Below are 17509 nucleotides of genomic sequence, written 5' to 3'. Positions count from 1 at the left end.
GAAAACAGGAGATAAAAAAAAAATGCCCATGTGAAAGATGCCTTCCCTAGTGAGGAGACAAAAAGCCTTCTCAGATGGGGACCCATAGCTGAGAGAGTTCTGTACAAACAGATCTTGTTAAAATAATTCTTATGTCTCCCATAGACTCCATGCATAATTAAGTTACTTTTGCAAATAGCCTGATTTTGTTCAACCTAATACAAAAGCATGTAGGTTTTGCCACCTCTTTGGGTCTTCATTTCCTCATGAGAGAGCCCATGTGACATAAAACTTACATTATGTAAATCTGTATACTTTTCTCCTGTTAATCTATCTTATGATTTAAACTCAGACCCAGACAATCCCTAAGAAGGAAGAGGTGGAGTTTGGACTCCTATACAGTCTCCTCTCTGATATTCACATGGTTTACTTCCTTGTCTTCTTCTGATCTTCACTCAAATGTCACTTGCCTAGTAAGGAGTTAATTAGCCCATATTTTTGAAAAGTGCACCCTTCCCAACTCACCCATGTAACTTATTCATCTCATTTGTTTGACACCTTCATTAGAATTTAAGAGGGCATGGGGTGCCCCTCCCCACTGGTTTATTCAGCATTCTGTCCATTGTGCCTAGAACAACACTAGGCACATAGAAGATGCTCAATAAATATTTGTTGATTTAATAAATGAATAAATGAATGCTGTGCAAAGGAGCCCACTCATCTCCAGCCACCAAAAGAGCAGGTAGGTGATTCTCAGAGGGTAATAGTGGAATCTTCCTAAGTATTCAAATTGGTAAGCATAACTAGAAAGACAGAAAATAAGTATGCATTGAAATCCTTCTTAGAAAAATTTATGTCATTTAATTCAAATAATCATGTATGCTCATTAAGCAAATTGCAAAATAAATACGTATTAGGGAAAAGATCATCCTTGAGATATTTTGTGTTCCAAAAGTTTTTCCTTTCAATTTGCTCTGCCTGTTACAGGGAATTGTAAATTACACATGTCCCTAATTTACTTTCTTTGTAACGCTTCATTGTGTAGTCATTTCAATGTGAAGAGTGAAATGCTTCTCAATGATACAAGATTACTTGCTGTCTTAAGTAGTAGATAAGAGCTGTTTTTTTCCCTCTGTTGTCTGTAGTTCTGTCAAACTATCCAGATGATTAATCATTGAAAATGCTTTTTGTTGTATCTGTAGAAAAAGTTATTTTAAGCAATAATCCAGTGAAAGTATTCCTCCTCCACACAATTCAAGAGATTGTTTTCTATAGAAAAATCAGATGAATACAAATACATACACTTTATTGAGTATGTACTTTGAATCTTGGGTTAAGTGCAAGCCATAGTGGGGGCCATATTGTGGGCAGCAGGTTTTGTCTTTGTTGAGAGACGTGCTTTTATCACTTGCTTCCATTCTCCTGCCATGGACACTGCTCTGTGCTGGATTCTTAAGGCTAACATTAGAATCTTCCTAGCCACACAGACCAGGGAGCATAAGGAGGGAGACTGAATATAATGTTCATTGAAATTCTTCAGCACAACTTCTGCCAGTCCTTACTCTAGATCCCATAGGGTCTGGGCACTTAGTCAACAGTGGATCTTTTTTTTTTAAATTGATTTTTAAAAAAATAAATGTCAGAAGAATGCATTACAATTCTTATTACACATATACAGCACATTTTTCATATCTCTGGTCGTATATAAAGTATGTTGACACCAATTCGTGTCTTCATACATGTACTTTGGATAATTATGTCTATCACATTCCACCATCCTTGCTAATCCCCTGCCCCTCTCTTTCCCTCCCACCCCTCTGCCCTACGTAGAATTCATCTATTCCTCCCATACTCCCCGCTCCCTACCCCACTATGAGTCAGCCTCCTTATATCAGAGAAAACATTTGGCATTTATTTTTTGGGATTGGCTAACTTCACTTAGCATTATTTTCTCCAACGCCATCAATTTACCAGCAAATGCCATGATTTTATTCTCTTTTATTGCTGAGTAATATTCCATTGTCTATATTTGCCACATTTTTTTTATCCATTCATCCACTGAAGGGCATTGGGGTTGGCTCCATAGTTTAGCTTTTGTGAATTGTGCTGCTATAAACATTGATGTGGTTGTGTCCCTGTAGTATGCTGTTTTTAAGTCTTTTGGGTATAGAATGAGGAGAGGGATAGCTGGGTCAAATGGTGGTTCCATTCTCAGATTTCCAAGGAATCTCCATACTGTTTTCCATATTGGCTGCACCAATTTGCAGTCCCACCAGCAATGTATGAGTGTACCTTTCCCCCCACATCCTTGCCAACACTTATTATTGTTTGTCTCCATAATAGCTGCCATTCTGACTGGAGTGAGATGGTATCTTAGAGTAGTTTTGATTTGCATTTCTCTGATTGCTAAAGATGATGAGCATTTTTTTTTCATATATTTGTTGATTGATGTACATCACCTTCTGAGAATTGTCTGTTCAGGTCCTTGGCCCATTTGTTGATTGGGTTATTTGTTTTTTGGTGCTTAGCTTTTTGAGTTCTTTATATACCCTAGATATTAGTGCTCTATCTAATGCATAGGGGGTAAAAATTTGCTCCCAGCATTTAGGCTACCTATTCACCTCACAGATTGTTTCTTTTGCTGAGAAGAAACTTTTTAGTTTGAACCCATCCCATTTATTGATTCTTGGTTTTAATTCTTGTGCTATAGGAGTCTTATTAAGGAAGGTGGGGCCTAATACCACATGATGAAGATTAGGGCCTACTTTTTCTTCTATTAGACTCAGAGTCTCTGGTTTAATTTCTAGGTTCTTGATCCACTTTGAGTTGAGTTTTGTGCATGATGAGAGATAGGGGTTCAATTTCATTTTGTTGCATATGGATTTCTAGTTTTCCCAGCACCATTTGTTGAAGATGCTATCTTTTCTCCAATGCATGTTTTTGGCACTTTTGTCTAATATACGATAACTGTAAATTTTTTGGGTTAGTCTCTGCGTCCTCTATTCTGTACAATTGGTTTACCAGCCTGTTTAGGTGCCAATACCATGCTGTTTTTGTTACTGTTGCTCTGTAATATAGTTTAAGATTGGGTATAGTGATACCACCTGCTTCACTCTTCCTGCTAAGGATTGCTTTAGCTACTCCGGGTATCTTATTTTTCCAGATGAATTTTATGATTGCTTTTTCTATTTCTATGAGGAATGCCATTGGGATTTTGATCAGAATTGCATTTAACCTGTACAGTGCTTTTGGTAGTATGGTCATTTTGATAATATTAATTCTGCCTATCCAAGAGCAAGGTAGATTTTTCCATCTTCTAAGGTCTTCTTTGATTTCTTTCTTTAGACTTCTATAGTTTTCATTGTATAGATCTTTCACCTCTTTTGTTAATTCCCAAGTATTTTATTATTTTTTTGAGGTTATTGTAAATGGGGCAGTTTTTCTCATTTCCCTCTCAGAGGATTTGTCACTGATATACAGAAATGCCTTTGATTTATGGGTGTTGATTTTATATCCTACTACTTTGCTGAATTCATTTACTAGTTCTAGAAGTTTTCTGGTGGAGCTTTTTGGGTCTTCTAGGTATAGACACATATCGGCAAATAGTGCTAATTTAAGTTCTTCTTTTCCTATACATATCCCTTTAATTTCTCTTGATTGTCTAATTGCTCTGGCCAGTATTTCAAGAACTATGTTGAATAGAAGTGATGAAAGAGGGCATCCCTGTCTTGTTCCAGTTTTTAGAGGGAATGCCTTCATGTTTTCTCCATTTAGAATGATGTTGGCCCGAGGCTTAGCATAGATAGCCTTTACAATGTTGAGATATGCTCCTGTTATTTCTAGTTTTTCTAGTGTTTTAAACATATAAAGGTGCTATTTTTTCCAAATGCTTTTTCTGCATCTGTTGAGATGATCCTATGATTCTTATCTCTGAGTCTATTGATGTGATGAATTATATTTATTGATTTCCGTATGTTGAACCAACCTTGCATCCCTGGGATGAATCCCACTTGATCATGGTGCACAATCTTTTTGATATTTTTGTATTTGATTTGCCAGAATTTTATTGAGAATTTTTGCATATGTTTATTAGAAATATAGGTCTGAAGTTTTCTTTCTTTGATGTATCTTTGCCTGGTTTTGGGATCAGGGTGATATTGGCCTCATAGAATGAGTTTGGAAGTGCTGCCTTTTTTTCTATTTCCTGAAATAAATTGTAGAGTATTGGTATTAGTTCTTCTTTAAAGGTCTTGTAGAACTCAGCTGTGTATCCATCTGTTCCTGGGGTTTTCTTGGTTGGTAAGCTTCTGATGGCGTCTTCTATTTCATCACTTGATATTGGTCTGTTTAAATTGTGTATATCTTCCTGACTCAATCTGGGCAAATAATATGACTTAAGAAATTTGTCAATGCCTTCACTCTTTTCTGTTTTATTAAAGTATAAGTTTTCAAAATAATTCTAATTATCCTCTGTATTTCTGTAGTGTCTTTTTCATCACATATGCTGGTAGAAGGAGAGAGAGTTCTCTCTCTCCTTCTCTTCAGGCTAAGGGTCTGTCAATTTTTATTTATTTTTTCAAAGAACTAGCTTTTAGTTTTGTAAATTTTTTCAGTTATTTCTTTTGTTTCGATTTCATTGATTTCAGCTCTAATTTTAATTATTTCTTGCCTTCTACTGCTTTTGCTGCTGATTTGTTCTTCTTTTTTTCTAGAGCTTTGGGATGTTTGTTGACTTTTTCTTCTTTTAAGGAATGAAATCCATGCAATGATTTTTCCTCTTAGTACTGCTTTCATAGTGTCCCAGAGATTTCGATATGTTGTTTCTGTGTTCTCATTTACCTCTAAGAATTTTTTAGTATCTCCTTGATGTCTTCTGTAACCCATTGTTGATTCAGTAGCATATTGTTTAGTCTCCAGGTGATGGAGAAATTTTTATTTTTTATTTTGTTGATTTCCAATTTCATTCTATTATGATATGATAAAATGCATGGTAGTATCTCTACTTTTTTTGTATTTGCTAAGAGTTGCTTTGTAACATAGTATATGGTCTATTTTAGAGAAGGATTCATGTGCTGCTGAGAAGAAAGTGTATCTGCTTGATGCAGGTTGAAATATTCTATATATGTCAGTTAATTTTAAGTTATTGATTGTATTATTGAGTTCTATAGTTTTTTATTCAGCTTTTGTTTGGAAGATCTATTCAGTGGTGAGAGAGGTGTGTTATAGTCACCCAAGATTATTGTGTTGTGGTCAATTTGACTCTTGAACTTGAGAAGAATTTGTTTGATGAACATAGCTGCACCATTGTTTGGGGCATATATATTTATGGTTTTTATGACTTGTTGGTGTATTGTTCCCTTGAGCAGTGTGTAATGTCCATCTTTATTCCTTTTGATTAACTTTGGCTTGAAGTCTACTTTATCTGATACGAGGATGGAAACCCCTGCTTGCTTCTACAGTCCATGTGAGTGGTATGATTTTCCCAACCTTTCATCTTTAGTCTGAGTATGTCTTTTCCTATCAAATGAGTCTCCTGTAGGCATCATATGTTGGGCCTTTTTTTTTCTTTTAATCCAGTCTGCTAGCCTATGTCTTTTGATTGGTGAGTTTAAGCCATTAACATTCAGGGTTACTATTGAGACATGGTTTGTATTTCCAGCCATATTTGCTTATTTTTGTTAATTAACTTGACTTGATTTTCTTCTTTGATTAGTTTTTCCTTTAGGGCACTACCTCCCTCTGCTGATTTTCATTGTTGTTTTTCATTTCCTCTTCATGGAATATTTTGCCAAGGATGTTTTGTAGTGCCGGTTTTCTAACTATAAATTCTTTTAACTTTTGTTTATCATGGAAAGTTTTTATTTCATCTTCAAATCTAAAGCTTAATTTTTCTGGATTCAAGATTCTTGGTTGGCACCCATTTTCTTTCAGAGCTTGATGTATGTTGTTTTATGATCTTCTAGCTTTCAGGGTCTGTGTTGAAAAATGAGCTGTTATCCTAATTGGTTTTCCCCTATATGTAATCTGATTCCTTTCTCTTATGGCTTTTAAAATTTTCTCCTTATTCTTTATGTTGGGCATTTTCATTATAATGTGCCTTGATGTGGATCTGTTGTGATTTTGCACATTTGGCATCCTGTAGGCTTCTTGAATCTGGATTTCCAATTCATTCTTCATGTTTGGAAAGTTTTTTTGATATTATTTCATTGAATAGATTGTTCATTCCTTTGGTTTGGACCTCTATGCCTTTCTCTATCCCAATAACTCTTAAATTTGGTCTTTTTATGCTATCCCATATTTCTTGAAGGTCTGCTCATAGTTTCTTACCATTATCATTATGTAGTCTTATGTTCTTTTCAAGATTATATATTTTATCTTCGTTGTCTGATGTCCTGTCTTCCAAGTGGTCTACTCTGTTGGTGATGCTTTCATTTGAGCTTTTAATTTGATTTATTGTTGCTTTCATTTCAAGGATTTCTGTTTGGTATTTTTTTAGAACCTCTTTATCTCTCTGTTGAGATGATCTTTTGCTTCTTGGATTTTTATGTAGCTCCTTGTCAAAGTGATCTTTCACTGCTTGTATTTGCTCTCTTATATCTTCCTTGAGTTCACAGAACATTTTAACCATGTATATCCTTAACTCTTTCTCTGTCATTTTTTTTCTGCAGTGGCTGCCAGTGATTCTAATGATGTGGTGTCTTGATTTGTTTGTGGTACTTTCTTCTCTGGTCTTTTCATGTTGTTTGTGTTTCTTTCCAGTTATGTGGGTCTTGGGTATTATTGTTTTTACCCTATAGGTTTATGGTGCTCTTGTAGGGCTCTAATTTTCCTCCTTTGTGGGGAAGGACAATATTAACAGATCCCAAAATCAACAATATATCACCCATGAACAATTTATTAAGAAATTTACAGTTTAGTCTCAATGTACAGAAATGTTGTATTCAATTATTATCTAAAATATAGTTTCATATAAAGGTTTACAGTTTCTGATGGTGGACAATGAACCAGGGCATCATGCTGGGGGGTAGGACAATACGTTAAGGGAGAAAGATGTGAGGGTACAAAGTTAACATATCTTAGGAATTGTGAAAGAAAAATCTAATGAAGAGGGTTAGTAGCAAGAGAATAGTCAGGAAGTAATTTAGGGTAGACATGTATGTGGGAAGACAGTAGAGTACATAAAACAAACACACATGTATTTAGAAAAATACAGGATATTAAAATAGTAAACTTTGGAGGGGGAAAGAAAAAGAAAGAAGAAAAAAGAGAAAAAGAAAGGGCATATACAACACCTCTATATTATATTATTCAGATAACTCAGTCCCCAAAATCCTATTTCATGCAAAGTTCTTGGTTTCACGTATGTTGGGGATGTGAGAGCAGGAGGATAGAGGGATAGAAGAGAGAGAGAAAAAAAATACTCAAAAGAAGAAACCAGGGTTGTTGCTAGTTTTAGAGATCCGTATCTTTTCTGTTTCTCTTCTCATCCAACAGGTGGGGTTGTCTGTTTTAAGCTGGTGTCTCTGCCCTCACGATGGTGTAGGTAACCAGGGTGGGAAGACTGGTCCTGTTGTAGAGCATCTGGAAGTGGGGAATGCCACCCACCTGTCCCTGCAGGGAGACTGCATCTCATGGGTCTCTTTTTGGGACCACTTGTCTGACTTGAGCGCCTGGTATTTTTTCCCTCTCTTGCCTGGAGATTTCCCAGCTCCTGGTCTCTCTGTTAGGCTCCAAACTTTGGTCCTATCCCCTCTCACTTAGCAGTTCCCACCTGTGGGGCCTCTCACACCCAGGCTCACACCAGGTGGGCGGCACCCTGGCTGCACTGCACACTTGTCCAACTGGGAGCTGTTTTTGTGTTGAGTGGTCGCTGTGCTGAGTTATCACCGCTGGGAGTGGGGAGTTGGATACCTGATACCTGGCCAGATGGAGATCTGATCTGAGAGCTGCCCCCACCAAATATGGCAAGAAAGGTTATTCAAGATGGAGTCGGTCTGCTTCCAGCGCCAGGGTGTCTGGTGAGGTGGGAGAAGCTGGGCCATGGCGTTGTACTGTGGGTAGGTAGTAGCCGAGTGACCTGCATGGGAGTGGAGCGCAGTTCTGCAGAGGTGCTGATAGGTGGTTCTGCTAAGCCACTTGAGAGCTGTGCAGGCTTTGGGTTTTAGGAGCCAGGGGTCCAGAGTCCTGTTTGAACGCTAAGGTTCTGAGCCCTGCACGGGGGTCACAGTGCTGGTGACTTCTGTGGAAATCAGCTGTATAGGGGTCCTCCTAACACTCTCTGAGATGCAGCATTCCGAGTAGGTGAGATCTGGGTCACAGAATGACACAGGATACTGCCTCCCTCTGCCCTGCCATCTTGGAATTCAACAGTGACTCTTGACTTATATTTATTTTCATTTTTGTAGTACTGGGGACTGAAGCCAGGGCATCATGCTGGGCAAGTGCTCTGCCACTGAGCTGCACCCCCAACCCTGAGTCTTGACTATTAAACTTGCTTCAAAATTGATGATTTTTAGACAAAGATTTCATTGAATCAGGGGAAGATAGCTTTATGACCACCTCAACACTCTTTTCCATAATCTCTCTGAAATCATTCATGTAGCTCTTTAGAATAAACTTTTCCGATTTCCCTGTAGTTCCCCATATTCTCCACTTAAAGACTTCTTTTATTGGGTGTCACCTCTTCAGCTTCTCCTCTTAATAGGGTGAATATATAATTTATCATTTAAATAGGGGCATGTTTGAGAACAGAGGGAGAACTATCAATGCCCAGAAAAGAGTTACAAACTAGAATTGTGTGAGACAAGAAGAGTTGGATGGGTAGTCTCCAAAAATTAAGAAGGAGAACAAAATGAAATACTTAAGTGAGACTGTATAATATGCTGAGTACTCTCTACATTTTATCCTGACTACAAAGCTTTCCTCTGATGGAGAGACTTTGTGCACTTTCGGGAATGAATTGAGGCTCTGGGACATTAACCCAAGGGGTTAACATATAATAGTTTTAAAAGCAATTTTAGAAACTCAGCTCAGGACAGTTTATAATAAGGACTATTGCTTTAGCTATCTGAAGAAATGCACTTATACATGTTTTGGCCCAAAACCAAACATTAAAATCAATAATTGACTAAAGTCAAATATCACTAGAATAGAAAAAAAAACTTAAGAAGAGAGGATTAAATTTGAAACCTTATCAAACATTTTAGAAGTCAAATTTGCAGTCTGACATCCTAGAGAAGGAAAAATAATCTTATCAGCTGGTGGATTGTTCCTGTGGTCCCAGCTACCTCTCTGCAATCCTAGAGGCATATGTGTTTTAACTGGTCTGATGTTTAGTGCACCGTATAACCCCCAGTCCACTACTCAATAAATCTCAAAAGTCCTGGCTCTTCTACTACTGAAAGTGTTTGTCAGTCTATAGTAATTATTTTGCCACTGTTAGGTTTTAGTTTCCATAGACAAAAATGATAAGGAATTTACTTAAACTTGAATTTTGATTGGCAAGACCAAATTGTGCACTGAGTCATCTTGTTTTGCCAATATTGTCTTTTTTGTCCCCATTTGTTAGCTACTTCTATCCAGTCAGTACTTATTCAGCCCCTTTTCAGTGGATGCATTGCTTCACAAGAGATGGGGAGACAGTGAACAGAAGATAAAGATCCTTTCCCTCATGGAGTTTGTGGTCAGGAACTTGGGGAGTGTCCTGCTTTAGATATAAGGTGTCCCCCAAAAGCTCTTGTGAGAGACAATGCAAAAATGTTCAGTGGTGAAATGATTGGGTTATGAGAGCCTTAACTAATCTACTGATATGGATTAACTGGGTGGTAACTATAGGCAGGTAGGGTATAGCTGGAGGAGGTTGATCACGGTGGGTGGGGGGGTGGGGGGGCTTGCCTTTGGGGTTTCTATATTTTTCCTGCAAGTGGAACTCTTTCTCTGCTTGTTTACCATATTCCTCAACCACACCCTTCTGCCATAATGTTCTGTCTCATCTCTGGCACAGAGCAATGGAGTTGACTGTCTATGAACTGAGACCTCTGAAACTGTGAGCCCTAAATAAACTTATTCTCTTCTATATTGTTCTTGTCAGGTTTTGTGGCCACAGCACTGAAAAAAGTTGACTAAACCAAGACGACAAACGATAACAAGACTATAAATTAAATAGTGTTGAAGTAGAGCTTGGTACCTGTTTTAGTCAGCTTTTTTTTTTTTTTCCTACTGTGACTAAATGATCTGACCAGCACAATTGTAGAGGAGGAAAAGTGTATTTGAGGGCTCACAGTTTCAGAGGTCTCAGTCCATAGAAGACCAGCTTCATTCTTTGGGGCTCAAGGGAGGGCAGAACATCATGGCGGAAAAGTGTGGCAGAGGGAAAAAGCAGCTCACATAATATCAGAAAGCAGAGAGGTCTCCACTTGCCAGATACAAATATATACCCCAAAGCCACACCCCAGATCCCACTTCCTCCGGCCACACCCTACCGCTTTAATTACCATTCAGTTAATCCCTATCTGGGGATTCATTCACTGATTTGGTTAAGACTCTTATAACGCAATCATTTCTCCTCTGAACCTTCTTGCATTGTCTCACACATGAGCTTTTGGGGGACACCTCACATCCAAACCGAACAGTACCAGAGACAAGAATAAATCAGGGGAGAGAAATATGAGACATTCTCTATTATGACCAATAACAGATGATTATCCATCAAAATCAAAGATCAATATTCAAAGGTGGATATTCGGGCTGGGGTTTTGGCTCAGTGGTAGAGCATATGCCTAGCAAGTGTGAGGCACTAGGTTCAATTCTCAGCACCACATATAAATATATAAAATAAAAAAATAAAGCTCCATCAACATATAAAAATATTTTTAAAAAGGTGGATATTGCTTTTCAAGTTTTTATTTCTTGAATGACATTTGAGGAGCAAATTTGACATTTAACTGTAAGTCTTCATAAAAAGATATGAAGAATTCCCACCTAGGACTTTCTCCCTCACTCACTCTTTTCTAATTAAAGTTAAATTAACTGAAAATTAAATATGGCTCTTAAAGTTTAATGATTTGAATGCTGGTATATAAAATGATTCTACAAAGGTTTAAATTTTCTTGTAATCTCAACTGTTTTTCATGTTACCATTTACAATTTTGTAGATATTTGGTGGCAGAATGATGATGTAGTATTTTTCTTGAGGTTACCTTCCAAATACACTCTTAGTATTTCTTTTTTCCCCCCAGATATCTATAGTCCTATGTAGTCAATAATTTTTTGTACATAAAATGAACAGCTTTCCTAATAAAGTTACCATAGCACTTTCTTCTTGCAGTGTTACATATGCATTTCTACATCACTTGACTGATAGAATTTCAATATGTAAAACACATGAAGAAATTTTCAGTCTGTTTCCTTCTAGACTGCTTATTGGGATTTTAAATTGCATATTCCATCACAAACAGTAGATTCTAATGATGCTCCCTGTTTGGGCTGCTCACATCCATACCGTGTTTAGATGAGACAGCAGTGCAAGTGCTCACATGATCATCTGTTGCATGCACATTCACGAATGCCGTAAGTGGTATGGGTTTGGATGTTTGTCTACTTGACTATTCAGCCTTCCAAAAACAGTATAAAACTGAAGTGTAGCAGCAGATTCCAGTCAAATACTGAGAACAAGGTAGAACTCTGATTCTCCCCTGCTATCTCAAACTCAATCAATCCTTGGAAGAAGCCCCAAAATGTCAGTCATTGGAATTGTAGCCTGCCAACCTTCTTCCTGTCTGGAGACCAAATGCTGAATGTGGCATCAGCAAGAGTCTCAGCAAGGCCCACTCTGATACTAGGCAATACAAACCAAAGGGTTGCAGTCTTACCCTTATTTACCTATTGAGTTTCTCCAAAATCTTGGGTCTTACTGGTCTATGTGCCCAATAAGCAGATGAGGGCCTCATGGCTTAATTGAACTGCATGGCTTCCATTAGGAGGAATGAGACTTAGTGGGATTTTGGCAAGTGGCTCTCAGGCTTCAGAAGTATTCATCCTCCTGGTACAACAAAGCTTAAGTAGACTTGACCACTGAAGAATCTGGAATTCATGTAATAAAAGGCACTTAGGTTCTAATTCCCCTACTCGATTCATTCTCCAACTTCACAATCATTAATTAAAAGTTGAAACTTGAATAGAATTCCTTTTGCTTTTTTGATCCCGTGGTTTTTGTCTGCCACAAAATAGAAGTAGGTATTATGTACCATCAGCACAAAACATGAGAAAGAGAGTGGGAACCAAATTTGCCCCCAAATTTCTCAAAGCTGGTATATTTTTTCCTCCAAAAAGTTGGATGGTGGGTGATGTGTATTATTCAACTCAACAATTTCTTAGATGATTTCTCTGATGCTTTCTCTGATGATTTTATTGGGATTGCATCTTATTTTCTCATGCCTCTGTAGCAGCTTTCCTGTCTGAAATAACTTTCCGCCTCCATCATCCTGCCAGTTCCTCCCAGATTGCAAATCTCAGAGGAAACTTCCTTGAACTTTGGCTTAACGTCCTCTTTCCAAGCAACCACAAATACAGCCCTCATCTCCACTGAGCCTTCTTGAACACATGAGTCATACCTTGCCTGTTGGTCACTTTTCCTCTTTTTTAATAAATAAATGTTATTGCATATGTTTGAGGTTTACCACATGATATTATGGGATAGATAAAGTAAAGCAGTTACCATAATGAAGCGAGTTAGTGTATCTGTCATTCCATAGTTACTTTTATTTGTAGCAGGAATAGTTAAAATCTACATAAGAAAAATACTAACACATTATAATTTTGATACTGTAGTCCTCATATTGTATGTTAGATCTCTAAACTTGTTCATCTGCTATTTTTTTGGGGGGGGGTGTGGGTAGGTACCAGGGATTGAATCTGGGGGCACTTGGCCACTGAACCACATCCCCAGCCCTATTTTGTATTTTATTTAGAGACAGGGTCTCACTGAGTTGCTTAGGACTTCATTGTTGCTGAGGCTGGCTTTGAAATCGAGATCCTCCTAACTCAGCTTCCTGAGCCGCTGGGATTACAGGTGTGCGCTACCGCACCTGGCCACATCTGCTATTTTTTATTCTTTGAGCTACATTTCCCCAATTTTTCCCTTTCTCTTCAACTCATGAAACTCACCAATTATCTCTCCATGATAATCACTGATTCATTCCTTCCACCCAGACTCCACATATACATGAGGTCATGCAATATTTGTCTGTGTTTGGCTTATTTTACTTAACATAATATCTTCAAGGTCCACCCATGTGGCACATTGCAAGTTCTCTTTCTTTTTTTAAGGCTAAATTATATTCCAATTTCTTTATTCATTCATCCATTGACAGGTATTTGGGTTGTTTCTGTATCTCAGCTATTGGGAACAATGCTGCAGCAAATGTAGGATATCTAGGTGAGGTGGTGATTTCATCTCCTTTGAGTGTATACCCAGAAGAGGGATTGCTGTGTTGTTTGTAGGTCTATTTTTAATTACTTAAGAAACCTCCATACTGGTTTCATTAATGGCTATGGTGGTCCACATTTCCCCTGACAGTGTACAAGAGTTCCCTTTTCTCTATACTTTCTCTAACATATGCTATTTCTTGCTTTTTGGTGATAACTATCCTTGAAATATCTCAGTGGTTTTATTTTGCATTTTCCTGATGCTAAATCATATTAAGCACCTTCATGAGATATATTAGCCATTTTATGTCTTCTTTGGAGAAATATCTATTCAGTCCTTTGCCCATTTTTAAATTGGGTTATGGATTTTCCTCAATTTTAAGAGTTCTTTATAATTTTTTTTGGTAATTTTTAATTTGTTCTTTTTAGTTATGCATGACAGTAGAGTGTATTTTGATGTGGAGTTACACTAGTTGTGTATTCATATACGAACATAGGAAAGTTATGCCATTTCATTCTACAATCTTTTCTACTCCCATTTCCCCTCCTTTCCCTTCATTCCCTTTGTTTAATCCAATAAACTTTTATTCTTTCCTCCCATCCCTTATTGTATGTTAGCATCTGCATATCAGAGGGAACATTCAGCCTTTGGGTTTTTGGGATTGGCTTTTTTCACTCAGCATGATAGCCTCCAGTTCCATCCATTTACCAGCAAATGACATAATTCCATTCTTCTTCATGGCTGAATAATATTCAATTTGAAATTTTAATCCTGTGTTAGATATGTGCTTTACAGATATTTTCCTCATTCTGTAGATTGCTTTTAATGTTGTTGATTATTTCCTTTGCTATGCAGAAGCTTTTGGGTTTGATGTAGTCCCATTTGTTTATTTTTGCTTTTGTAGCCTAACCTTGGTTGCCCACTTGGTAATCATGTTCTCTGAAGGCAGGTCTGATTTTTTTTTTTTAATATCCCCAGAACCTAGCACAGTGTTAGGCAAAACCTAAAAGTCATTCTTCCTTCTTACACTATGACTGTGATGGCTGCTGGTAGTACTAGCACTAGTGTGGATTTTGATGCTGCTGCTACTGCCAGTGTGGCTGCTGAGCTAGATTGGGCACCTTTCAGGCATGAGGAACAAGCATGCAGATTTTCACATTGTGGTCCATTTCGGCTACCCTCCAGAGATGAGCATGACAGAGATGGGGAGGCATTCTGGGTGAGAAAGAATTGGGAAATTTATAATAGAAAAACCTGTATTATGAATCTGCTGTAACTTTTGGATTAAAAAATATGTTTATGCATGTGATACTTTCCATTTTTTATTGAGTATTTAGTTTCACCCACTAAAGGAATGATTGCCCTGAGCATGGTGATAATGGAAGAAGAAATGTGAACTTGAGACCACATCATCTAGTACACATTTGATCAATAATTAAGAAAAGATTTATTAATCTAATGAACTTGAGCCAGTCTCTTATCCCTGTATTCTTAGTTTTTTTTTTGTTTGTTTTGTTTTTTGAGGATGCAAAGAAGAAACAAACAAATGTGCAAGTGACTTGTAAGCTGTCAGGTACTATACAAAGTTAGATGTTATTATATGTCTGTGACAGAAATTTTCTTCTGAATCTCCTGTAGCACTTTGTGCTAAATGGCAAGTTTAGCTTGGTCTGGAAATGAGAGCTATAGCCTGGTTGAAGTAAAAAGACCTGGGAATGAAGCTATGTCCTACCTCTTTACTGGTTATATGACCCAAGATAAATTATTGAAAAAACAACATTCACGTGGTCCAGGTCCAGGGTTACCATGAAAATTAAGTGAAAAATATCTGTGAAGGCACCTGGTGCATGACAGGTATGTGGCCATTGATTCCTTACAGAGCATTCCTTCAGAGTGAAGACAGGGAGAGGTTCTGAGCAGGCAGCTCTTCTGCCCATGTGGCCTGAGCAAGTCCTGAAAAACCCCCTCACTGAATTTGACCACCAGACCATTAAAGCAAGATACAGGCGAGCTCCTGCTGCAGCTGAATAGCTCAACGTTCAACAAAGTTGGCTCTCCAAGTCTTCTGAACCTGGCTGTTGGAATCAATCAATACAACTGTATGATTATTTATGCCTTGAGGCATATTTCAGCTGCACCTGAGAGTGGATGTTTTTTTCTTCAATTTTTTAAAAATTTTTTTAATGGTGAAATATTCCAGTCATGCCTTTCAATGGCTGGCAGAGTGAATTAATAGTAGTCTAATCACCGTGGAGACACTGATGCCTCTGTGAGTTGGCACTGAGGCGAGGCTGCATGTCTCTGTGGGAATGACAAGTGAATGAATCTGCTGCTCACTTAACCTGCTGTTCTTTTTTCTCTCTGTTTTCTCTCCTAGGAAACAAATGGAAGACTGCTGTGACCCCGCCCATCTCTTTGCTATGACTAAAATGAATTCCCCCATGGGGAAGAGCATGTGGTACGATGGGGAATTTTTATACTCATTCACCATTGACAACTCAACGTATTCTCTCTTTCCCCAGGTTAGTATAGAGGTGGGCTTTTTTTTTTTCCTTCATTTTGACGGTTTCTCAAAATTCTTGATATCATAGGAAATTTTGCCTAACCCAATGGATATTCTTTTCATCTTCTCTGTCCTCATTTTAATTTTAAATGCTTTCCCTTCTGTTTGTTGTTTTCGTGTGTGTATGTCAAGACCTCTTGTTTTGACGCAAGGATGGTAGGAAGGTAGCATAGAGCAGTAGAGTTGCAGTGTTCCTAGCTCTTTAGATTTGAGTCAGACGAAACCAAAGGCAGTAAGCAGAGATTGGTCAGGGAATTGTGGAATTCTAGTGTTCTGAGGTTGGCCCTGGAATGGTCGTGAGGATTTGTGATACTGGAATGTTTTCTTAGGACTGATGTTGCTGGGAATGGGGACCATATGGTGAGATGTTTGTTCCTCAGAACTCTCAAACATTAACCCTGTGGTTAGATTACTGCTATGAAGTGGAGGAGTGGTGGGTATAGAGAAAAAGAATTCAATTTGACCACTTTTGAAGTGGTTTAAATCAAGCTTTGCTTACTTAATGTTTTTCTTCTTTGTTTCCTGAGCATTGAAATAAAATGCTTTACTAGAATATGTCTAGGCAGCAAGTGGGTGGGGGGAGCCGTGGGAAGTAAATCTGCATTTTAGGAAACCGTAGTTTCAGGGAGAGAGGATATTAGGGTGAAAATTACCACTAGGGAGAAATTGGGAATCCAATCTTGGCCTTCCCTAGTCCTCTAGTAACTCTTGGTTTGGTCAGATCCCACCAAAAGGATTAACAGTCAGGGTTGGAAAATGGGACTGACCTTTCATGGCTCTTTATAAATAAATAGCCAACGAGTCATGGAAGGAGGAATCATGTAAATTCAGGCACAGGTTCTACTTGTCACAATTCCTACGAAACAGTCACAGTCTATAAAAAAGCCCAAACTTCCTAGCTCATCCTTAGGTGTGTTAGTCTAATGGAATGGTTTTAGGGTGTGTGTAGTGATACCTTTTTAAAACTAGGAATTAGAAGGTTTGATTAATTGCTAGTATTTGTGTACTTTCTCTCTCTCCATTACTCACTTGAGGAAGTCTTGGGAGACTTCCTAATGTCAAAGGAAATGACTAAGAGTCATAAAATGTGGAATTGAATCTTGCCTGCACCACTTACTAATTAAATACCTTGGATAAATCACCTAACTCTTCTGAGAGTCAGCTCTCTTCATCTCTAAGATAGACAGAGCAGCACCTATTCTGTCTATTCATAGAGTGGTGGTGGGGACCAGTTCAGATAATGCTTGTCAATGTACTTTTGTAAACTACAAAGCATTATATAAATGTTGGTATTGATGCTGTGCTGGTTCATAAGGTACATCCTGAGCCTGAGGAATGAAGAGTAGGCTTATTTTTGTCAGGGTTTAGGCAAGGTTTGGAAATCTCCCTAGGTATTTTTGACAGAAAGATATTTCACATGAGGGATGAGGCTACTCAAAAAAAAAAAAATCACTGGAAGAATGGAGAAGTAAAAAAAAAAAAGAGAGAGAGAGAGAGAAAAGTAAAAAAAAAAAAAAAGAAAATGGAAAAGTAGGAGTCAA

The 17509-nt window shown here is 37.9% G+C and overlaps 1 protein-coding gene across 1 annotated transcript in view; it reads left to right on the top strand.

The window, feature by feature from the left end:
• The window catches only part of St8sia1 (ST8 alpha-N-acetyl-neuraminide alpha-2,8-sialyltransferase 1), a 137022-nt gene that overhangs the window by 33161 nt on the left and 86352 nt on the right, over positions 1–17509 (top strand). The window contains exon 2 of the mRNA XM_015498303.2: positions 15783–15927. Coding sequence (XP_015353789.1) covers positions 15783–15927 — 145 coding nt within the window. The remainder of the gene's footprint in view (positions 1–15782; positions 15928–17509) is intronic.

Source organism: Marmota marmota, unplaced genomic scaffold (genome assembly GCF_001458135.2).
Source record: "Marmota marmota marmota unplaced genomic scaffold, marMar, whole genome shotgun sequence".
NCBI lineage: Eukaryota > Metazoa > Chordata > Mammalia > Rodentia > Sciuridae > Marmota > Marmota marmota.
This window is presented reverse-complemented; position numbering and strand designations above follow the sequence as displayed.